Source organism: Hyperolius riggenbachi, chromosome 1, assembly GCF_040937935.1.
Source record: "Hyperolius riggenbachi isolate aHypRig1 chromosome 1, aHypRig1.pri, whole genome shotgun sequence".
Taxonomy (NCBI): Eukaryota; Metazoa; Chordata; class Amphibia; order Anura; family Hyperoliidae; genus Hyperolius; species Hyperolius riggenbachi.
Genome location: NC_090646.1, coordinates 349,475,633 through 349,495,459, shown reverse-complemented (window position 1 = coordinate 349,495,459; position 19,827 = coordinate 349,475,633). Strand labels below are relative to the sequence as shown.

At 44.6% G+C, this 19,827-nt stretch overlaps 1 protein-coding gene across 1 annotated transcript in view; it reads right to left on the bottom strand.

Moving 5' to 3' along the window:
* Positions 1-19,414, bottom strand: part of CELF5 (CUGBP Elav-like family member 5) — a 203,937-nt gene extending 184,523 nt beyond the window's left edge. Inside the window, exon 1 of the mRNA XM_068234091.1 lies at positions 19,153-19,414. Coding sequence (XP_068090192.1) covers positions 19,153-19,414 — 262 coding nt within the window. The remainder of the gene's footprint in view (positions 1-19,152) is intronic.
* Between the last annotated feature and the right edge of the window lie 413 nt (positions 19,415-19,827).

The following is a 19,827-nucleotide window of genomic DNA, read 5'->3' as shown; positions in this document are numbered from 1 at the left end:
TGTCCATATAGTGTAGGGAGGATTTTTAATGAGTACTGAGGTTAAGGAAGAATTTCAAGATTCAAAATGCGAATGAATTTAAGGCAGAACTAAAGGCAAATATTACCAAAATCACCATTAGATGCAGAGATGTTCTTGGTAAGGAGTGATTAAATGCTTTTTATATGCAGCCAGTAAAATATACAGTGGGTATAGAAAAGATCTGCTCTCTACACATTATTCACCTTTTGTTGATTTGCAGCTTGAAATGATTAATTTAATGAATAATTATTCCAGTTCTATTACTCAGTACATCTTAAAAGCCAAGTTAAGTCTGTAATAATAAAAAATAATATTAATAATAATAAAAACACAGAATCACTTAGCCGGATAAAGGATCATACCCAGTCAGTATTTTCTGGAACCGCCTACTGGGCTTGATTCACAAAGCGGTGCTAACCTACTTAGCACGTCTAAAGTCTTTAGACGCGCTAACCAGGGTGCTAAGTAGGTTAGCACCGGATTTCTCAATCAGATCGCGCGCTAACTTTGCGCGCGCAAAGTTTTACGCGCGCAAAGTTTTACGCGCGCTAAGTCCCATAGGTTTTAATGGGCACTTCGCGCGGAGCGCCCTGCGCAGTACGCGCGTAAAGTTTTACGCGCATAAAGTTTTGCGCGCGGAAAGTTTTATGCGCGAAAAGCTTGTTTAGACGTGCTAAGGGGGTTTTCACAGGCGTGCTAACAGTTAGCACCGCTTTGTGAATCAAGCCCACTGTTTTAATTCCAGCCTTGATTTTGTTGGGATATTCTGTGCAATATTTGCCTGCTCTTCTCCACAGTCAATTAACGGATGGTGACCGTTGGAGGACTGCAATCTTCAAGTCATTCCACAGACCTTAAGTTTGTGTTAACTTGCCCTGTCACCGCCTCTGAGCACTGCTTTCCACTTTTGCCTAACACTAGTCCTCCCTCCTAATGCCTAACATTAACCCTCCCTCCTAATGCCTAACACTAACCCTCTCTCCTAATGCCTAACACTAACTTTGCCTCATAATGCCTAACACTAACCCTCTCTACTAATGCCTAACACTAGTCCTCCCTCCTAATGCCTAACACTATTCCTCCCTCCTAATGCCTAACACTAGCCCTCCTCCTAATGCCTAACACTAACCATCCCTCCTAATGCCTAACACTAACCCTCTCTACTAATGCCTAACACCAACTTTCACTCGTAATTCCTAACACTAACTTTCCCTCGTAATGCCTAACACTAACCCTCTATACTAATGCCTAACACTAGTCCTCCCTCCTAATGCCTAACACTAACCCTCCCTCCTAATGCCTAACATTAACCCTCCCTCCTAATGCCTAACACTAACCCTCTCTCCTAATGCCTAACACTAACTTTGCCTCATAATGCCTTACACTAACCCTCTCTACTAATGCCTAACACTAGTCCTCCCTCCTAATGCCTAACACTATTCCTCCCTCCTAATGCCTAACACTAGCCCTCCTCCTAATACCTAACACTAACCCTCCCTCCTAATGCCTAACACTAACCCTCTCTCCTAATGCCTAACACTAACTTTCCCTCGTAATGCCTAACACTAACCCTCTCTACTAATGCCTAACCACTAGTCCTCCCTCCTAATGCCTAACACTAGTCCTCCCTCCTAATGCCTAACACTAGTCCTCCCTCCTAATGCCTAACACTATCCCTCCCTCCTAATGCCTAACACTAGCCCTCCCTCCTAATGCCTAACACTAGCCCTCCCTCCTAATGCCTAACACTAGTCCTCCCTCCTAATGCCTAACACTAGTCCTCCCTCCTAATGCCTAACACTATTCCTCCCTCCTAATGCCTAACACTAGCCCTCCTCCTAATGCCTAACACTAACCATCCCTCCTAATGCCTAACACTAACCCTCTCTACTAATGCCTAACACCAACTTTCACTCGTAATTCCTAACACTAACTTTCCCTCGTAATGCCTAACACTAACCCTCTCTACTAATGCCTAACACTAGTCCTCCCTCCTAATGCCTAACACTAACCCTCCCTCCTAATGCCTAACATTAACCCTCCCTCCTAATGCCTAACACTAACCCTCTCTCCTAATGCCTAACACTAACTTTGCCTCATAATGCCTTACACTAACCCTCTCTACTAATGCCTAACACTAGTCCTCCCTCCTAATGCCTAACACTATTCCTCCCTCCTAATGCCTAACACTAGCCCTCCTCCTAATACCTAACACTAACCCTCCCTCCTAATGCCTAACACTAACCCTCTCTCCTAATGCCTAACACTAACTTTCCCTCGTAATGCCTAACACTAACCCTCTCTACTAATGCCTAACCACTAGTCCTCCCTCCTAATGCCTAACACTAGTCCTCCCTCCTAATGCCTAACACTAGTCCTCCCTCCTAATGCCTAACACTATCCCTCCCTCCTAATGCCTAACACTAGCCCTCCCTCCTAATGCCTAACACTAGCCCTCCCTCCTAATGCCTAATACTAGTCCTCCCTCCTAATGCCTAACACTAGTCCTCCCTCCTAATGCCTAACACTAGTCCTCCCTTCTAATGCCTAACACTAACCCTCTCTCCTAATGCCTAACACTAGCCCTCCCTCCTAATGCCTAACACTAGCCATCCCTCCTAATGCCTAACATTAGTCCTCCCTCCTAATGCCTAACACTAGTCCTCCCTCCTAATGCCTAACACTAGCCCTCCCTCCTAATGCCTAACACTAGCCCTCCCTCCTAATGCCTAACACTAGCCCTCCCTCCTAATGCCTAACACTAGCCCTCCCTCCTAATGCCTAACACTAGCCCTCCTCCTAATGCCTAACACTAGCCCTCCCTCCTAATGCCTAACCACTAGCCCTCCTCCTAATGCCTAACACTAACCCTCTCTCCTAATGCCTAACACTAGCCCTCCCTCCTAATGCCTAACACTAGCCCTCCCTCCTAATGCCTAACACTAGTCCTCCCTCCTAATGCCTAACCACTAGCCCTCCTCCTAATGCCTAGCCACTAGCCCTCCTCCTAATGCCTAACACTAACCCTCTCTCCTAATGCCTAACACTAACCCTTTCTCCTAATGTCTAACACTAGCCCTCCCTCCTAATGCCTAACCACTAGCCCTCCTCCTAATGCTTAACACTGACCCTCTCTCCTAATGCCCAACACTAACCATCTCTCCTAATGCCTAACACTAGCCCTCCCTCCTATTGCCTAACACTAACTTTCCTTCCTAATGCCTAACACTAGCCCTCCCTCCTAATGCCTAACACTAGCCCTCCCTCCTAATTCCTAACACTAGCCCTCCTCCTAATGCCTAACACTAACTTTCCCTCCTAATGCCTAACACGAGTCCTCCCTCCTAATTCCTAACACTAGCCCTCCTCCTAATGCCTAACACTAACTTTCCCTCCTAATGCCTAACACGAGTCCTCCCTCCTAATTCCTAACACTAGCCCTCCTCCTAATGCCTAATAATAACCCTCTCTTATAATGCCTAGCACTAGCCCTCGCTCCTAATGCCTAACACTAGCCCTCCCTCCTAATGCCTAACACTAGCCCTCCCTCCTAACGCCTAACACTGACCCTCTCTCCTAATGCCTAAAACTAGTCCTCCCTCCTAATGCCTAACACTAGCCTCTACTAATACCTAACACTAGCCCTCCCTCCTAATGCCTAACACTAACCTTCTCTCCTAATGGCTAACACTAGTCCTCCCTCCTAATGCCTAACACTAGCCTCTACTAATACCTAACACTAGCCCTCCCTCTAATGCCTAACACTAGTCCTCCCTCCTAATGCCTAACACTAGTCCTCCCTCATAATGCCTAACACTAGCCCTCCCTCCTAATTCCTAACACTAGCCCTCCCTCCTAATGCCTAAAACTAGTCCTCCCTCCTAATGCTAACACTAGCCTCTACTAATACCTAACACTAGCCCTCCCTCTAATGCCTAACACTAGTCCTCCCTCCTAATGCCTAACACTAAACCCCTCCCCCCATGCCTAACACTATTCTAACCAGTGATGGTTGTAATCAGCTAATTACATTTATGCGAAATTTCACATACATTTTCGCAATTACGCCAATACGTAATTACAAATTGTTAATTCAATTCATTTTGCATAAGCATTCGTAATTACTCATTCATTTACACATACTTTACCCGTAATTTCATGCCAACTTTGCCGGTGAATAGCAAAGCCCCATTCATGCTAATGCTACCAAAATTGCTACATACGGTATATTAAAGAGAATAGTGGGTACAAGTCAAAAACATTTTTTTCAAAAAGTCCTTGTAGTTTTTGAGAAAATCGGTTTAAAAAAAATGCAAAGGAAAATGTTTTTTAAACTCAGAAAAATGACCATTTTTCTTTGTATTTGTATTTTTAAAATCGATTTTCTCAAAAACTACAAGGTCTTTTAGAAAAATTATCTTTAACATGTCTAATGTCTAAAACTACCCTCCTCCCAGCACTGCAGTAGCTGATAGTGATAGTTGATTGGCTACTAGTGAGTAGAAGTAGTAATCTGAATGGCTATTATGGCGTTCAAAATCACCTCCTCAGAGCCTTGAAACCCCAATTTACATTGCGGTCTATTACACGGCCACTAGCACACAATTCAAATGATCCGCTTGGAGAAAGTCACAGAAGGTTTTTTTTCAACTAAGGATTTGCAGAAGGGAAATACAATCTACTCCCTTCGAGAATTGGTTGAGATCGGAGATAGTTTAAGATGTAATGGGGCCTTAGGTAAGGTAGTATATTTGTGGCCCCCTTGTGCACTTTTGTAACCTGAAGTGGAGGAGAGGTCAGAGAATGTGGCTGGTGGGTCTCTCGACACTCACTATGGCTTCAGGCACCTGCTTAGCTTGCCTAATGGATGATCCTGCTCTGGTTGAGACTACTGTAAACTGTAAAATGGATGTACTTTTTAATTAGCTTGTCAAAAAGACTTTCAGGAACTGGCCATTTAGTTTAGCTTGATTAATGGATTAAACGAAGAATAGGCAAAGCAATATTTCTTAACTAACCTGCCAACCAGCTCTGTCCTATCAACAAGCTGGGAGAGGACCTTTGTGCATACTATATTATTCACTGTAAACACAGAGCCACAGAATAAGGCAGGTTGTCCCATATACCTTCATGGATATACAGAGGCACTTATGCTGTTCAAGCCATCTGGCACTGTACCTGATAAAGCAAACATAAGCTCTGCAATACAGTAAAGCTTTGACAAATGTACTATATCAGCTGTTCATTCCAGGAGATAACTAGTTGCTTACACACCTTAATGTTTTAATTATTTTACTGACCTTCCAGGGTGCTTCCTACACCCGATATTATCTTAACCTCCCTAGCAGTGTGATTATTTCCATATTTTAGGGTCTAAAATCGGTGCAATTTTTTCACATGCTTTTAGACTCTAAAACCATGGGGAAAAAATCACCGCAGAGAGATCTACAGCAGCCTCAGCAGATACGGGACAGTTCACACTTGCTTAAAAAAACTTACCCATTCGGGACGTTTTCTAAGGTCCGCTTAAATGCAGGAAGCGGATCCTATGTAAAAAAATACAATCCACCTGCTGCAGAATGCGAGATGGAACCCAGAGTCCCAACTTGGCATATTTTCCCAGACCAGATGGGAAAATGTGTCCAATGAAAGCCTATCAGACACTGTCCATTCTCACTAGGCTAGCCGTTGCATCTACGTCGCCCGTTTCGATCACTGCCATAACATAATTCTCACGTGTCCAGCCGCCGCTCGGTCCATCCTACACAGCCCAGTGGTGGCCGGTATCAGCATGGGGAATCCTCAGCAGCAGTTAGAATTCTCATTGGTTCATGGTGACCTTAATAAAAATTCTCCCTGTTGCTAGGGAGAATTGGCCTGATGCAGACTATGGAGAGCCCCATGCTTCAAGGCTGAATAGATGGACCGAACGGCGGTGGTTGGACAGGTAAGTAGCGATGCAAACAGGCAGACGTGATCTACGCAAGAGTGGATGGGTGGACAAGCCGACGCGGAACGGGTGGGTACAATTGTTGCATGTGGATACAAAACGGCTTAGAGAATGCACTTACCGCTTCAGTTCTGCATCCACTCAAGAGTGAACCAGCCCTTACTCACCTCCCCTGGATCCAGCACTGCAATTCTCCCTCAGTCCTCCAGGTGGCGCTGAACCTCGGGTGAGATCAGATCCCAGAGCCTTTCCACCATGAGCCTGATTTGGGGTTACCACTAAGGAGGTTAAGTGTCTGCTCTAAATAGCATTATAGTAGCCCAAGTAGCCAGGAGAGCAACCACCAACACCACTGGTACAAAGAGCTGTGTGGCAACAGGCATGTCTTCACATGCCTGATTATAGGTTGCCAATAGCAACCCAATCTGGTGAGCTTAATACAACTGCATACCCCTGGCTTCTTCTACTTACTACCCTTAGAGGCGCAACAGCAATCCCTGAGGAACGTATCCAACATCTTGTGTTACGGATACATTTTTTCAGAACAAACGGATACTCTACCAAGGATTAATAATGGATCTAATTAATCAAGTGCTCAGTGAGTGTAAATGCAGCTAATCTTCCATTATAATTTAGATAATTGTAACTGTATTAAAACCACTGTAAAAGAAACAGGAAAAAAAAGTTAAAGGGAACCTCAGGTGAGAGGGATATGAAATTGCCATATTTATTTCATTTGAAACAATACCAGTTGCCTGGCAGTCCTCCTGATCATGTGTCTCTTAATACTATTACCCCTAGACCTTGAACAAGCATGCAGCAGATCAGGTACTCTGACTCATCTGACTCAGGTTTTACTGGAATCGCCATATGCTTGTTCCAGGGTTTTGAGTCAGACACTCCTTATGCCATAAGATCAACAGGACTACAAGGCAACTGGCATTATTTACACGGAAATAAATATGACAGTTTGGATATCCCTCTCACCTCAGTTCCTTTTAACTATCACATTAGATACTCTTTATCTGTACTAACACTAACTGCAGGAAGGTTTAGCTTTTGGGAGGAACTCCCGCTAGGCCCACACAAATGCTAGATAAAACTCAGCCAATGCGGCCAATTACAACTACCTCTGCCGAGAAATCAGTGTGTGTAGAGCAGCGATCTGCCTGGAAGGTCACTTCGGCCAAGTGACGCCTCAGAGCTTTGTTTTCCCCACTCACCTGGCTTCCGTGTTATGTCACTGCCGCTCCATCGACCCTCCGCCCACCCCTACAGTGAAACAGAACAGCCTGCAGGCTAGCGACTTGTGTTGACCCTGAGAGAGCCTCGGCCTTGCAATATGGGCACCTGATATTTGCCAGGGGACATTAATTGAGCACGTATACAGGCCAGAGCATACAAACTCAACTTCCAGACTTATTTACATATGATTGCATTATGTCTCTTGATGCAAGCAGAAAAAAGTAGCAGTTTGAGGGAGGTGGGATGAAGAATGAGATAGAGACATATAGATAGAGACATATTCATAAAAATGTCAGATAGAGATTTAAAAAGTTAAGGTACCTAAGATACACCATTAAATGACCACCATATGGGGCCAAAAGATCGATCCCTCTCAGATCAGGATCTGATCAGAGAGGGATTCAATCCTTCCACATGCTAGAAGTACATTTTTAATATATTTCAGCATGAAATCCATTAAAAATCTATTGAACTGCAATGTTGCACTGCTCAATGCAGAGCCATTCTATAGGTTGTCAATCCACCGCTGCTCCTCCCCACCCCTGATTGATGGATATTTTTCTTCTGGTACAGTCAATATTAGACTTGATTTTTTGGTTGAAATCAATTGAATGAGTGATCAGGACAGTACATTGGTGCATCGATTTTAAGCAGAATCTGCCAGGAATCGATGGAAAAAAAATCGACTGTGTATGTGCACCTTAAGTCTTGTACTGAACAAGATTATGTTTTTCAATTCAATGTTTTTTAGGCCTTACACACAGCTCTGAAATTATCAATCAAAACCATGACATTCAGATCTTCAGAATTCTGTCTTATTTGTTATTCTATTTACTTCCAAGCATTAAGAAAACAGAATGTGGTATTATGGTATTCAAAAGCGGGGAAGTAGTGCATGTTTTTCCATATTTGTGAGCTAAAATAAAAAAGAATCCCCTCTTCCCCTGCATAATTCATTGTTCCGCAATTTCCAGCTATGGCACACCCTTTGTGCACAGTTACTCCAGCAGAATCTTCAAATTAAAGAATTCCCTATCATGACAACTCTACAGCTAGGTCCAAGCAAGAGATCAGTAAGTTCCTTATCTGCTTTTTTGATTGAACCTAGGTCATCTCATAACGAGGAATAATTGTGACTCATATGGCTGTCTATGATCTTTTCTTCAGATCAAGAGGAAAGCCCAGAAAAAGCTATAGCCTCCTAGCTGGTCTCTCCAAGTGTGCAAATGTATATTTTACATCAGGTCTATATGACCCCTAAGAGCCTCACTAAGTTCTCAGGAGGAATGACTGTCACTTGTAATTTTGTTGTATTACACAATGACAATAAAGTGCTTGAATCTTGCCCTTGATGTACCACTCAAGTTTGCTTCTTTTACCATATAACTGATGTGTGCCCAGTCATTACCGCATACTGGAAGAAGCTTGTTGAGTCTTTGCATGCTGTAATGGGTTGTTCAGTTACTCTACATCCTAAGGTTTGTCTGCCTGGGATAATGGATGACCTCCAAGCAGCAAACCACTTGAAAACATTTGTCAGAAAAAATGTTCTGTGCAAGAAAAGTAAAAGCATCTAGGTGGTTTTTGCTCTGCCTACAACAGATGATTGGATCCAGAAGTTTAATCTGTCTCTAAATGAATGTACAGTATGCCCATGGCACTTGGTGATTAAAATTTGACAACGTTTGGGAAGTGTGGTCTGACAACCCTCAAACAACAGCGACCTAGTTTAATAGGTGGCACTGCTCAAAGGATGCCAGTTGCACCATGATATGTGGTTTTCATTTACACCTTGAATAGTACTATGGAGGATCCCCTGCACCATCAAACAGGTAAACTGCCCTCTTACCAATATGTGCTTAATAACTGTCCCTTTTTTGCTAAGAAGATTTGTGTACTCTGCACATAATTGTATTTAAACAAATTCCAAAAAGATGGGATACTTTTTATTTCCATGTACCTGATATGATTTCTGTAACATATCTGTATATTCAATAAAGTTTTGTTGTTGACCAAAGAGAAAAGTGTGGAAGTTGAGTCCATATACTGAGGATCCAATACAGATCCTCAGTATATGGGGCCAAAAGCTAATCTGTCCAAAAACTACTTTGAATGCAGATAAAAGAAGTATTATCACATACACAATCTTTTTTGCTGCATCTAAAAAAAACATTGAGTTTAGCGGCATAAGATTTCTGGATCTTTCAGGGGTCGGAACTTACAGGATATTTAGGAAAGTTACCAAGAACCATCACAATTTGTGCAGGAGGCTAAAACATCTTTAACCTCCTGGGCGATAATCCCGAGCTGAGCTCGGGGTATGTCGCGCAGGAGGATTTCTCACACGCACTTTGCTAGCTGCGTGTAACTTCCGATCGCCGCCGCCGATCCACCGCTACCCGCCGTGGCGCGCACCCCCCCCCAGACCCCTTGCGCAGCCTGGCCGATCAGTGCCAGGCAGCGCTGAGAAGTGGATCGAGACTCCCTCTGACGTCACTACGTCCATGACGGTGACGTCATCCCGCCCCGTCGTTCTGAACGGGATTTCCTGCTTACTCTGATCGCCGAAGGCGATCGGAGTGGGTGGGGGGATGCCGCTGCGCAGCGGCTATCATGTAGCGAGCCCAGGGCTCGCTACATGATTTAAAAAATAATTTTTTTAAAAAAAAAGTGCTGCGCTCCCTCCTGGGCGATGTAATTGTATCGCCTAGAGGGTTAAAGTTCTTTGTTGAAAGCAATATGAAATACCACACTTCCGCCTTAAAAGCTAAGGTAATTTCAGGTCATCACTTCTAGAATATGTCTAAAAACTAAAGCCGTAATGTATCACTTCTGTGCAGTGTGCATAGCTTCCGTGTTTCCTCGAAAATAAGACACTGTCTTATATTATTCTTACCTTCAAAATATGTGCTAGGGCTTATTTTTCAGGGAGGTCTTATATTTTGCAGGGGTAGCCAGATCCCCCTTTAGTATTTATCCAGATTCCACCTGTATATAGCCAGAGTCCCCCTGTATATACTGTAGGCAGAGTCCCCCTTGTATATAGGCAGAGTCCCCCTTGTATGTAAGCAGAGTTCCCCTTGTATATAGGCAGAGTCCCCCTTGTATGTAAGCAGAGTTCCCCTTGTATATAGGCAGAGTCCCCCTCGTATGTAGGCAGAGTCCTCCTTGTTTGTAAGCAGAGTCCCCCGTGTATGTAAGCAGAGTCCCCCTTGTATATAGGCAGAGTCCCCCCTCTATATAGGCAGAGTCACCCACTTGCTTTACCTTCTCTGTTCCTGGCTCCTCCTGGCCCCCTTCTTAAGAAAGACGGATTCCCCTGAGGTTTATACCCAGCAAAATTCAAACTACAGAACAGCAGTGAAGGCAGCTAATGCAGTCCAGTAAGCAATGCCGTATACAGGAAGTGATCTCTGTTTACTTCCTGTACATGGCGGTGCTGTTACTGGGCTACATGAGCTGTCGTCACCGCTGATCTGTGGTTTGAATTAAGCCGAGCATAAACCGCAGGAGGATCTGGCTTTTGGAGGGGACCAAAAGCTAGGCACAGGACAGGTAGAGCAAGCGGGCGAGCTGGCGGGCATGCGGGGGGGGGGGGGGGAATATGTGAAGGGAGCAGGACACCAGCTCGACTGTGTCCCTGCCTGGCCCACTGTTACTAAGGCTTATGGATGTCTTATATTTCAAGTACACTCGAATTATATGCTAGGGCTTATTTTAAGGGGAGGTCTTAAATTCGGAGAAACACAGTATGCAGGCCCTTGTAGGACCAGCATGCATCCACAGCAGCTGGTTTCTACAACATCTATAGCCTTTATTTTAGAGAAGCATTTATTCAAACCTGCATACAGCTCTTCAGGTTAGTTTGGCCTTCATCAGTGCAAAGAAAAGATTTGTATGACTCAGTGGAAGACCTGTGGGAGTAACAACATGTAGCACCCCAAAAGGATATGGAACATCATCAGCAATTTGTTGGGATAAAAGGAACCTAAAAAAATCCTCCTCTGGAAGAATTGCAAGGTACAGTAATGTTGTCAAACGGAATCTACAAAAAATGTTTCCCTTTAAGCTCTGCTGGAAGTGATAACTGGCAATTATTTTTGTTGTAAGAAGGCCCTGCATTACTGTTACACTAGTTGGGACAAGAGGCATACAGTGATGATAAAATATTTACAAATTATTAAACATGGAGAGTGCACTTTCGACCCCAGAAAAGAACACAGTTTTGCAGATAGAGATTTTATTCGCTCACACCACATTTCTAACTTATGGTATATCTGTTTCAAAAATTGCATACAAAGTTTGGTCTGCTCCAAAAAAAAAGACACGAGCATCTATAATATTAGCATCACTGAGCAGCTCGTATTCAATCTAATTTAAAGTAACTCTCCAGTCCACTTGAGAAAGGGACACATTGGTATCTACTACAAGTAGATTAAGACACCAGAGTGTGACAGGTCAGTAGTGACTGTTTCTATGAGGTGGTCCATTCTCCAATGGTGCAAAATTACAAATAGGACTAGCGCATTAAGTGCCCCCTAAGGGAACTTGACAATGGGGGCATGGCCCAAAACTTTATGCCGTATAAAAACTATCAAGCTAAATAAAAGCGAGGTTTGGATATTCATCCTGAAAGGGAGTCTTGTTTAGAATGTTGCCCCATTGAATGACTGACAGTAGACTTTATGGAACTCTAACCTAATTGTGACTCCTCGTAACACACGGATTTTACACTCCTGAGGCCTGACGACTACTCTTGCACTCTTCATTCAGATTATCCATTCATGAGTAGTTTTTTTATTGCATACTTACTTCACCACAACCTGGACATACTTCACCAGAGGAGGTTACCCCTTGCTATTACTCTACCCTGCCTTTTTTTTTTTTCTTGCAATACTGTACTTTGCAGTGGACTGGCTTTGCAACATTGAAGTTTGATGGGTTACAGCATCTTGAATATGATCACTTATATTATACTGCTTAATTTAAGAAGGTAATTTGTGCCTTCAGCTACCTACAAACTTGTAGCTCAACCTTACCAATTATAGATACATTTTCACAGCATTAGATTTCTACGGGTTTCTTTTCCTGGCCCTGCTACAGGAAAAACTAGTGGGCGGGATGGGGTGAGGGGGTTGTTCTAACCAATAACTATTGTATTTCTAAAGAGAAGGTACTGAAAGCAGTCTCTAGGTCCTCTAAGGTCTCCACCCACCAGCGAGAAGAACATGCTCTCCCATCAGTAATAATAGTCATACTGACCATCTAACTTGTGCACATGCTACACTGGCAAGTGGACCGAGTAGCTGCCATTCAGCAAGTGCTTTTGAAAATAAAGAAAACCCAGAAAATCTGACAGTGAGTAGATGAATTTGTCCAAAACCTGTCGATAAGAAGACAGAACCATCATATTAAAAACACGTACTGTAAGTGACAGCTACATAACAAGAAAGTCATTTACAGTGCATTTTACTCTCAGACAAGTGTACATCTTACATATATGTGTGATATTCCTTCCACCATTGCCAATACATTCAGTATAATTGTACCAGTGAGAGTTGGAGCCTTACAGATAGCAACAGGCCACGTGCAGCACCCCAAGCAGACCCTCTCTACTCTCTGCAGGATTTGATTCTACTCTGTGCAGCCCCTTATAAGTAGCAATCTTCAATGTGTAGCTCCCTGTGTACAATGGCACTCCTCTTCCATATGTTGCCCCCTCCCCTCCTTTTCTCACATGTACAAAATCCCCCAGGCCATAGCATATATGGCCTTTTTGAAAGCCAACCCTGCCTACATACAATTGGGTTTTGCCCATAAGGCATAAGGACTGAGACATTTAGAAATATGGATCCAGTCAAAAGTTTAGATCTATAAGTTATAGCCTGTCCATATTTACACCTTATATATCATAGCTATGATACAGAAGTATTCCAGTCCTTTAAATCAAAACAAGAACAACTTCCAGCTTCTAAATGGAGACCATAAGCCCCAGGGATACTAGCATGGATAAATAAAAACATCATGGGGTAATAAATTAAGTTGGAGGAAACAGCTGCAAAGCACAAAGGCATAAAACAAAGTGGGACAATAGGAAATGCACAATAAGAGAGCATTGCACAATATAGACATTAAAACCATAAAACCACCTGCCCAATATTGTGTAGGCCCTCCTAAGCAGATATGACCTGTTGGGGCATGGAGCACACAAGAGCTCTGAAGGTGTACTGGAAAGATGACTAATGAGAGGCTAAATTTAACTGTTTAAAAATATGCAATAACATGTCTTGAAACAGAGCACATTCACCATCTACTAAGTCTAACTGGTTTCATTTCAAGTTGCATGTTGTTTGTAACAAGTTTTCAAACACCACAAATCAACATTTCATTGATTACCTCTAGTGTCTTGTGGTATCAGAAACCAACAAAATGTTAGTATTTTAAGTTGTGGGGTGGGACCTCCATGCGGTGCAAGATCATCCACAAGGCAACCTAGGCTGGTGCAGGTGCCTGGGCCTAATGGGTACCAGGGAACCCAACTGCCACTTTCCCTGACCCACCTCCCATCTTAAAATACCAAAAGGACCATAAAGGGAAACTAAAGCTACCATTGCCTAGGGCCTCAGTTCATCTTAATTAATCGCCGAGCGGTCATTTCCGCTATATCGCAATATGGATACAGGCGCAGGACCACACGAGTATCGCTCAGCGTTGCACCGCAATAACCACCGTCATGGCGGCTCAAATCATTAAGATCCCTGATGACTCCAGCGCAAATTACCGCAATCGCTTGAAGTCTCATTCACTCCCAGCGTGTGACGTCGTGCATACCCACCGGCAGGAAGAGGCGTCGCTAACGACCGCCATCAAGGAGATGTCGCTAGACCCATCAGGTGGTGAGTACGGGGCTTAAAGCCTGAGACATGCTGTGAGCACTTTCTGAGCGCTTTTCTGACCATCAGCACAGACTGAGCATTTTAAAAAAGCGCTCTCATTGAGATTTATCAAAAAATTGCAATAGTGGCGGTTTTACTGCAAGTAAATGGGAGCGCTCAAACAGCGCTGATGGTCAGAAAAGCACCCAGAAAGCGCTCATAGTGTGTCTCAGGCCTAAGTGTTTTTTTTATTTTACTTAGATGGACTAGCCTTTGATCTCCATAGACCTTAATGAGCCTTTGATTCTCATGACACTATCGTATACTCGCCAGCTGTCCTTCCTTGGACCACTTTTGGTACGTAGTAACAACTGCACACAGGAAGCACTCCACAAGACCTGCTATTCTGGAGATGCTGTGACACAGCTGTCTATCCATAACAGCTTGGTCACTGTCAAAGTTGATCAGGTCTTTACACCCATTGTTCCTGCATTCAACAGATCACCTTCAAGAACTCTCCTTTTACTAGCAACCTACAGTAACTAAACCTTTGGCAGGTGCCAGTGTAGCACTATTTATAATGTTACTCAGAGGCGGGACAAGGTCCTCCAGCACCCAAGGCTGAGACACCAAAGTGCGCCCTTCCATCCCTGCCACCCCAGCCATCACACACTGATTGCAATTAGACTAAGAGGTGCCACAGGGCCCACAACCTCCCCAACACCTTAATATCTAGTTATCTGGCTTGCAATCACTGCCATGTATCCCCTTTTCTTATTTCTTTCTGCTTCCAACACAATTAGGAATGACAGCTGAATGAATTGTGCGCCCCCTCCTACACTGCGCCCTGAGGCTGGAGCCTCTCCAGCCTATGCCTCGGCCCGGCCCTGATGTTACTCACTACCAGTAAGTGATTTTAATGTTGTGGCTGATTGGTATAAATATTTTTAAAATAAGCAACAAAAAGGACTACCAATAAATCCTACTGAAAGAAAAGAGCATAACAACGTGAGTATTTAAATGATATGCCTATACATGGCATGGTGGTTTGCAATGCATGAATGGATTATGAGGGTGTGATGCAGATGGTATATAAGCCACCTGACTGAGAGAATATTAAAATGTAGAATACAGAACACCCACCATGTAGCTTACATTTTTGGTGACTTCCTAAAAGGAGGACACAAAAGCAATGGCAATGCTTCTGAAATAAAAAATCACAGAAGCATCTAGTTTCTGCTGAATTGTGCAACCTAGCTTTGCTTTAGCAGTAGATGGGTAAAGCTGATCAAATGATTCTCATCAAAATTTAAGCACAGTAATTAGTAAATTACAAAATCAGAATGTGACAGCCTACTTTTCCTTCATACTGTATTTGTGGTTAGCCCTGTGAAAAAGTAAATAAGGCAAAACAGGAGCAAAGTGTGGAGGAGCATATAAGTGTGTACACACACACACACACACACGTACACACACACACACACACACACACACACACACACTCACACTCAACAAAACTCACACACATTATAGAACATACGCCTTCAGAAAAGGGTTACAATGAAATGGGGCCAGGCCCGGATTTACCTCATAGGAGCCTATAGGCACAGATGCCCTAGCACCTTAGACTTTGCCCTCCATGTACCTACAAACCTCCACCACAAGTGTGCTGGCTGTCCCAGCTGTCATTTCTCCCTTACTTCCCTTGTCCATCATAGGTAGGTACAAGTGCTCCTTAGTATTAGGTAGCCAGAAGTACCCTCAATATTAAGTAACTAGAGGTGTCCCTAAGTATTAGGTAGCTAGAGGTGCCCCTGACTGAAGTGAGATCTCTCAAGCAGGGTGAGTAAACTCTCATTTACAATCTCATCAGGACTCTGCCTAGGGAGAAAGGGAGGGAGGCGCTCGAGGAGGAGAGTGAGCCGCCTTTCAACCATCAGGTGCCTGTAGCCACGTGCCTACAGTGCCTTATGGTAAATCCGGCCCTGAATGGGGCTCTAAGCAAGATAACACTTTTTGCCCTCCACTGTTGGTCACCTGGCTTATTTAGTTAGATTTGGTGGGGGCTTGCATCCACCGTCCCCCTAGACTCTCCCTAGGCCCTGGGCAACTGCACTACAAGTTCTGACATCATGTCCTCACAGAACAATTTAAGATGGATAGCAGTCTTATACATAAGGTTACATACCAGTAATCATGGGGCATTGCTAGCCCCAAAGATCAGTGGCATGTGCCCCTGATCTATTTTGGGGTGCCCCGGATGTCCCCTAAGAAGTCAGCTGTGGTACCTTAATTGGAGGCCCATGGGAGCATGGGAGGGGTCCACTAGAAGGTCAGGGAATGCTATGGGGGAACTGCCAGATAACCTTACAGCAGGCCAGCCCACCCAGCAGAAGGCCACATCAGCCAGCACAGAAGCCAGGTAACTCTGCCCAGCTACGTTTAAGTGATACTGCCTATTTATGTGATATGCTGCATTTTTCTCTTTTTGTGGGGATTTTTTCTGTATTAATGGAGGGGATTTTTTCTGTATTAATGGAGAGGGGGGACTTCATCCAACATTTTGCTGAGCAGGCCTACTTAGTCTGCTGTTAAGTTTATATAAATTTAGTTCCACCAATGACCACCCGCACATTATGGTATGTGGCCACGCCCATTTTCTGTCTAGAGTGCCCAAAAGTACCCCGGATCTCTTAGGATCCTAGCATTGCCCCTGCCAGTAAGGAAGGAGTTGAAGTTAGGCCCTAGGCAAGGGTGATTAAAGTTTGGCTTTGGGAATAAATGTAGCCATTAGAAATGGTACAGGATGCTGTTCTTGGTTGCAGCTGAAAAACACATCTATAAGAGCTAATTCATAAAACTGTTGCCCAGGGGTCATCATATCTACAGGAATTATTTAACCCCTTCCTGACCGCTTAATGCCCATAGGCGTCAGGAAGGTGTTAGCCCAGGACCGCCTAACACCGAAAGGCGTCAAGTCCTGGGGTGGGGTTTTGCAGGGGATCACACATGTCGATGTGCGCATTCTATCAGCGGCGATTGCCGCTAGGAGACTTTTAGACGGCGACTATTTACATTGTACAGTGATGCGATCTACGGCAGTGCTGTACTGGGGACAGCTGTGTCACTCGGCTCACAGAGCAATCGGCTCTCATAGGCTAATGCCTATGTCATTGGCTGTCGGGGGGAGGGATAAAACAAAAACAAATAGAAAATAAAGGATACCCGTTTCTTCCTTACATCATCAGACATTTAGAGACTTGTGACTGACTCCTCCACCAACCCCTTCCCCCTTACATGGTCACAGCGCCATTTGCTTCCAGTTGGAGCAGGGTGTATGCATTGTCCACATGCATGACCACGTATGCCCGATATGCTCCCGGCAGGGGTTGCTACACATAGCCATGCGGGAGTGTGCAGAAAGAGGGGTGGAAAAAATTAGTGCCAGCAGAGCAGGAAGGCTAAAGACAAGAAGGGGCCCGAAGGTATATGATGATATAAAGAATATACACAATTCTCACGTTACTTTAAGAGCGTTAGAAGATGACTACCACATGTGACAGAGCCTTAACGGAAACCTGTAAGTGCTTTAAAAAAAAAAAAAAGTTTAAATTACCTGGTGCTTCTACTGGCCTCCTGCAGACGTCCTGTGCCCGCGCTGGGGCAAAACGATTCTCCAGTTCCCTGCCACAGCTCAGTTTCATTTTCGGCGACTGAGCCTGTCGTCGGCCACTGCGCCTGCGTGGACCTGACCGCGCCCATCGTAATTTACGCTGTTGTTACCAGGAGCATCCTGCACAGGCACCAGCAAAAGGAGCGCGAACGTGGACGCACGAAGCCAGGGCCGCACAGGCACAGTGGTTGTCGAATTGCAAGTTGCGATAACAAAACTGAGCCGTGGTGGGAGACCGGAGGATTGTTGTGCCTGTGTGCAGCCACAGGACGTCTGCAGGGGGCTGGCAGAAACCCCAAGTAAGTGAAACTCTTTTTTTTTTAAAGTACGTACAGGTTTCCTTTAAGAACATAGACCTGCTGCTACATTCACAGTAAGTAACTATGCAGAGACTCTTTGGGGCACATGTCCCTCATATGTCTATACTCCTGGGTCCTGATCTCACTATGCTGTCCTGTCCTCAGACTGGGAGCACACTTGTCCATTTGTGTGTTTTCTGCACAGGAAAACTGGGAATGTTATTCAGTTGGCTAGTGCACTCTTGAATGTGCTTTCCCCCATGAAGAAAAAAACTGACAGCAGTGAAGCACTGCACACATTTTCTCTATCAATTACATTAGCTTCTGTGATAAAACGTGCATGATTTCACACATACAGAGACACAGAAAACGCACACAATATAATGCACACAAAAAAATGAGAGATGAGTGTGCTCCTAGCCCCAGCTGTCCACCTCAAATAAAGCAGAACTGGCTTTGCAAACTCCTCCAGCATCACTACAGTACACAACACTTGGGAAGGGGGTAGAGAGGCTGGAGGCAAGGTGTTGTGCACAAGACCCTGCTACCACTGAATAGGGACTGTCTACAAATCTTTGTCTACAAAACTTTGTATGATTCCTTATCAGTGGCTGAGCAGATGCAGTCATTAGAAGCAATTGTGCACCGTTAATTGTCAGTTTCTCAGGACAGGGAAAATAAACTTTTTTTCCCCTGGACGGCCAGAAAATTTACAATGCCCTTTTAGACAGCTCTGCACTGGAAGCAACCAGATTGTAGTGTCTGTGGCTTGAAACACCTCTGGCTGAAATTCTAGATGCTGAGAAGAACAGGTGATAAAAGAAAGGGAAGGCTGACACCCAGCCTTGTCTGTGTCACAGAAATGAGTGGGAGAGAGAAGATATAAAAAAGGTGATGATGACAAACAGCAAAAGGGGTATTTTCAGCCCTGTACACCCATATCCTCATGTGTACAATGAGGATGAAAACTCAGCTACAAGGAAAAGAGATGACAAGCAGCTACTGATTTCTATAAAACACCGGCTGTGCATGTTGGAGAGGAGAGCTGAACCACGACCACTGTGTAATAATATTGGTAGTAGCACTCACCTTTGTGCATGCCCGTGTATCGGTCCTTGAGCACGGTGAGCTCATAGATCTTGCCGAACTGCTCGAAGAGAGGTTTCAGGTCTTTCTCTTCCAGGTTGCGAGGGATCTGCCCCACGAACAATTTGATGGCGTCCAGGTCCTTCATGCTGTCTGACAGCTGAGCAGGAGGCTCGGGACCGCTCATGGGGCAGGCTCGGGGCTGCTGCTGAGGGGGATGCTGCTGCTGCTGCCGCCTCGCCTCTCTCTCCGTCAGTCTGGCCATCTCCAGCCCCTCGGTAGGCTGGATCAGTCACACAGGCAGAGCTCTTAGCTGGAAACTGAGACCCGGCAGCATCAGGACCGCTCAGCGCTGCACGCTGGCGCACCCTGCTGGCCGCATTCAAGCATGACAATGTTCCGAAAGGAAAGGGGTGTGTATCTTTGAGTGGGAGGGCAACAATAGGAGAGCAGTTTTTCCCCTCCCTCAGAAAAAAAGGATAAAAAAAAAATCGTGATCGAAAACATATCTATAGATTGGATTCGTATGATTAGTATACCTAGCTTATAAATTATTAATTAGGTCACGATTACCTAAAAAACACTTTATCGGTGCTTAGAGATAGTGGCACTTTAGCTTGTAGCAACCACAGGCGTTTCAAATCAAAGACACTACAAACGGTTGCTTCCAGTGTAGAG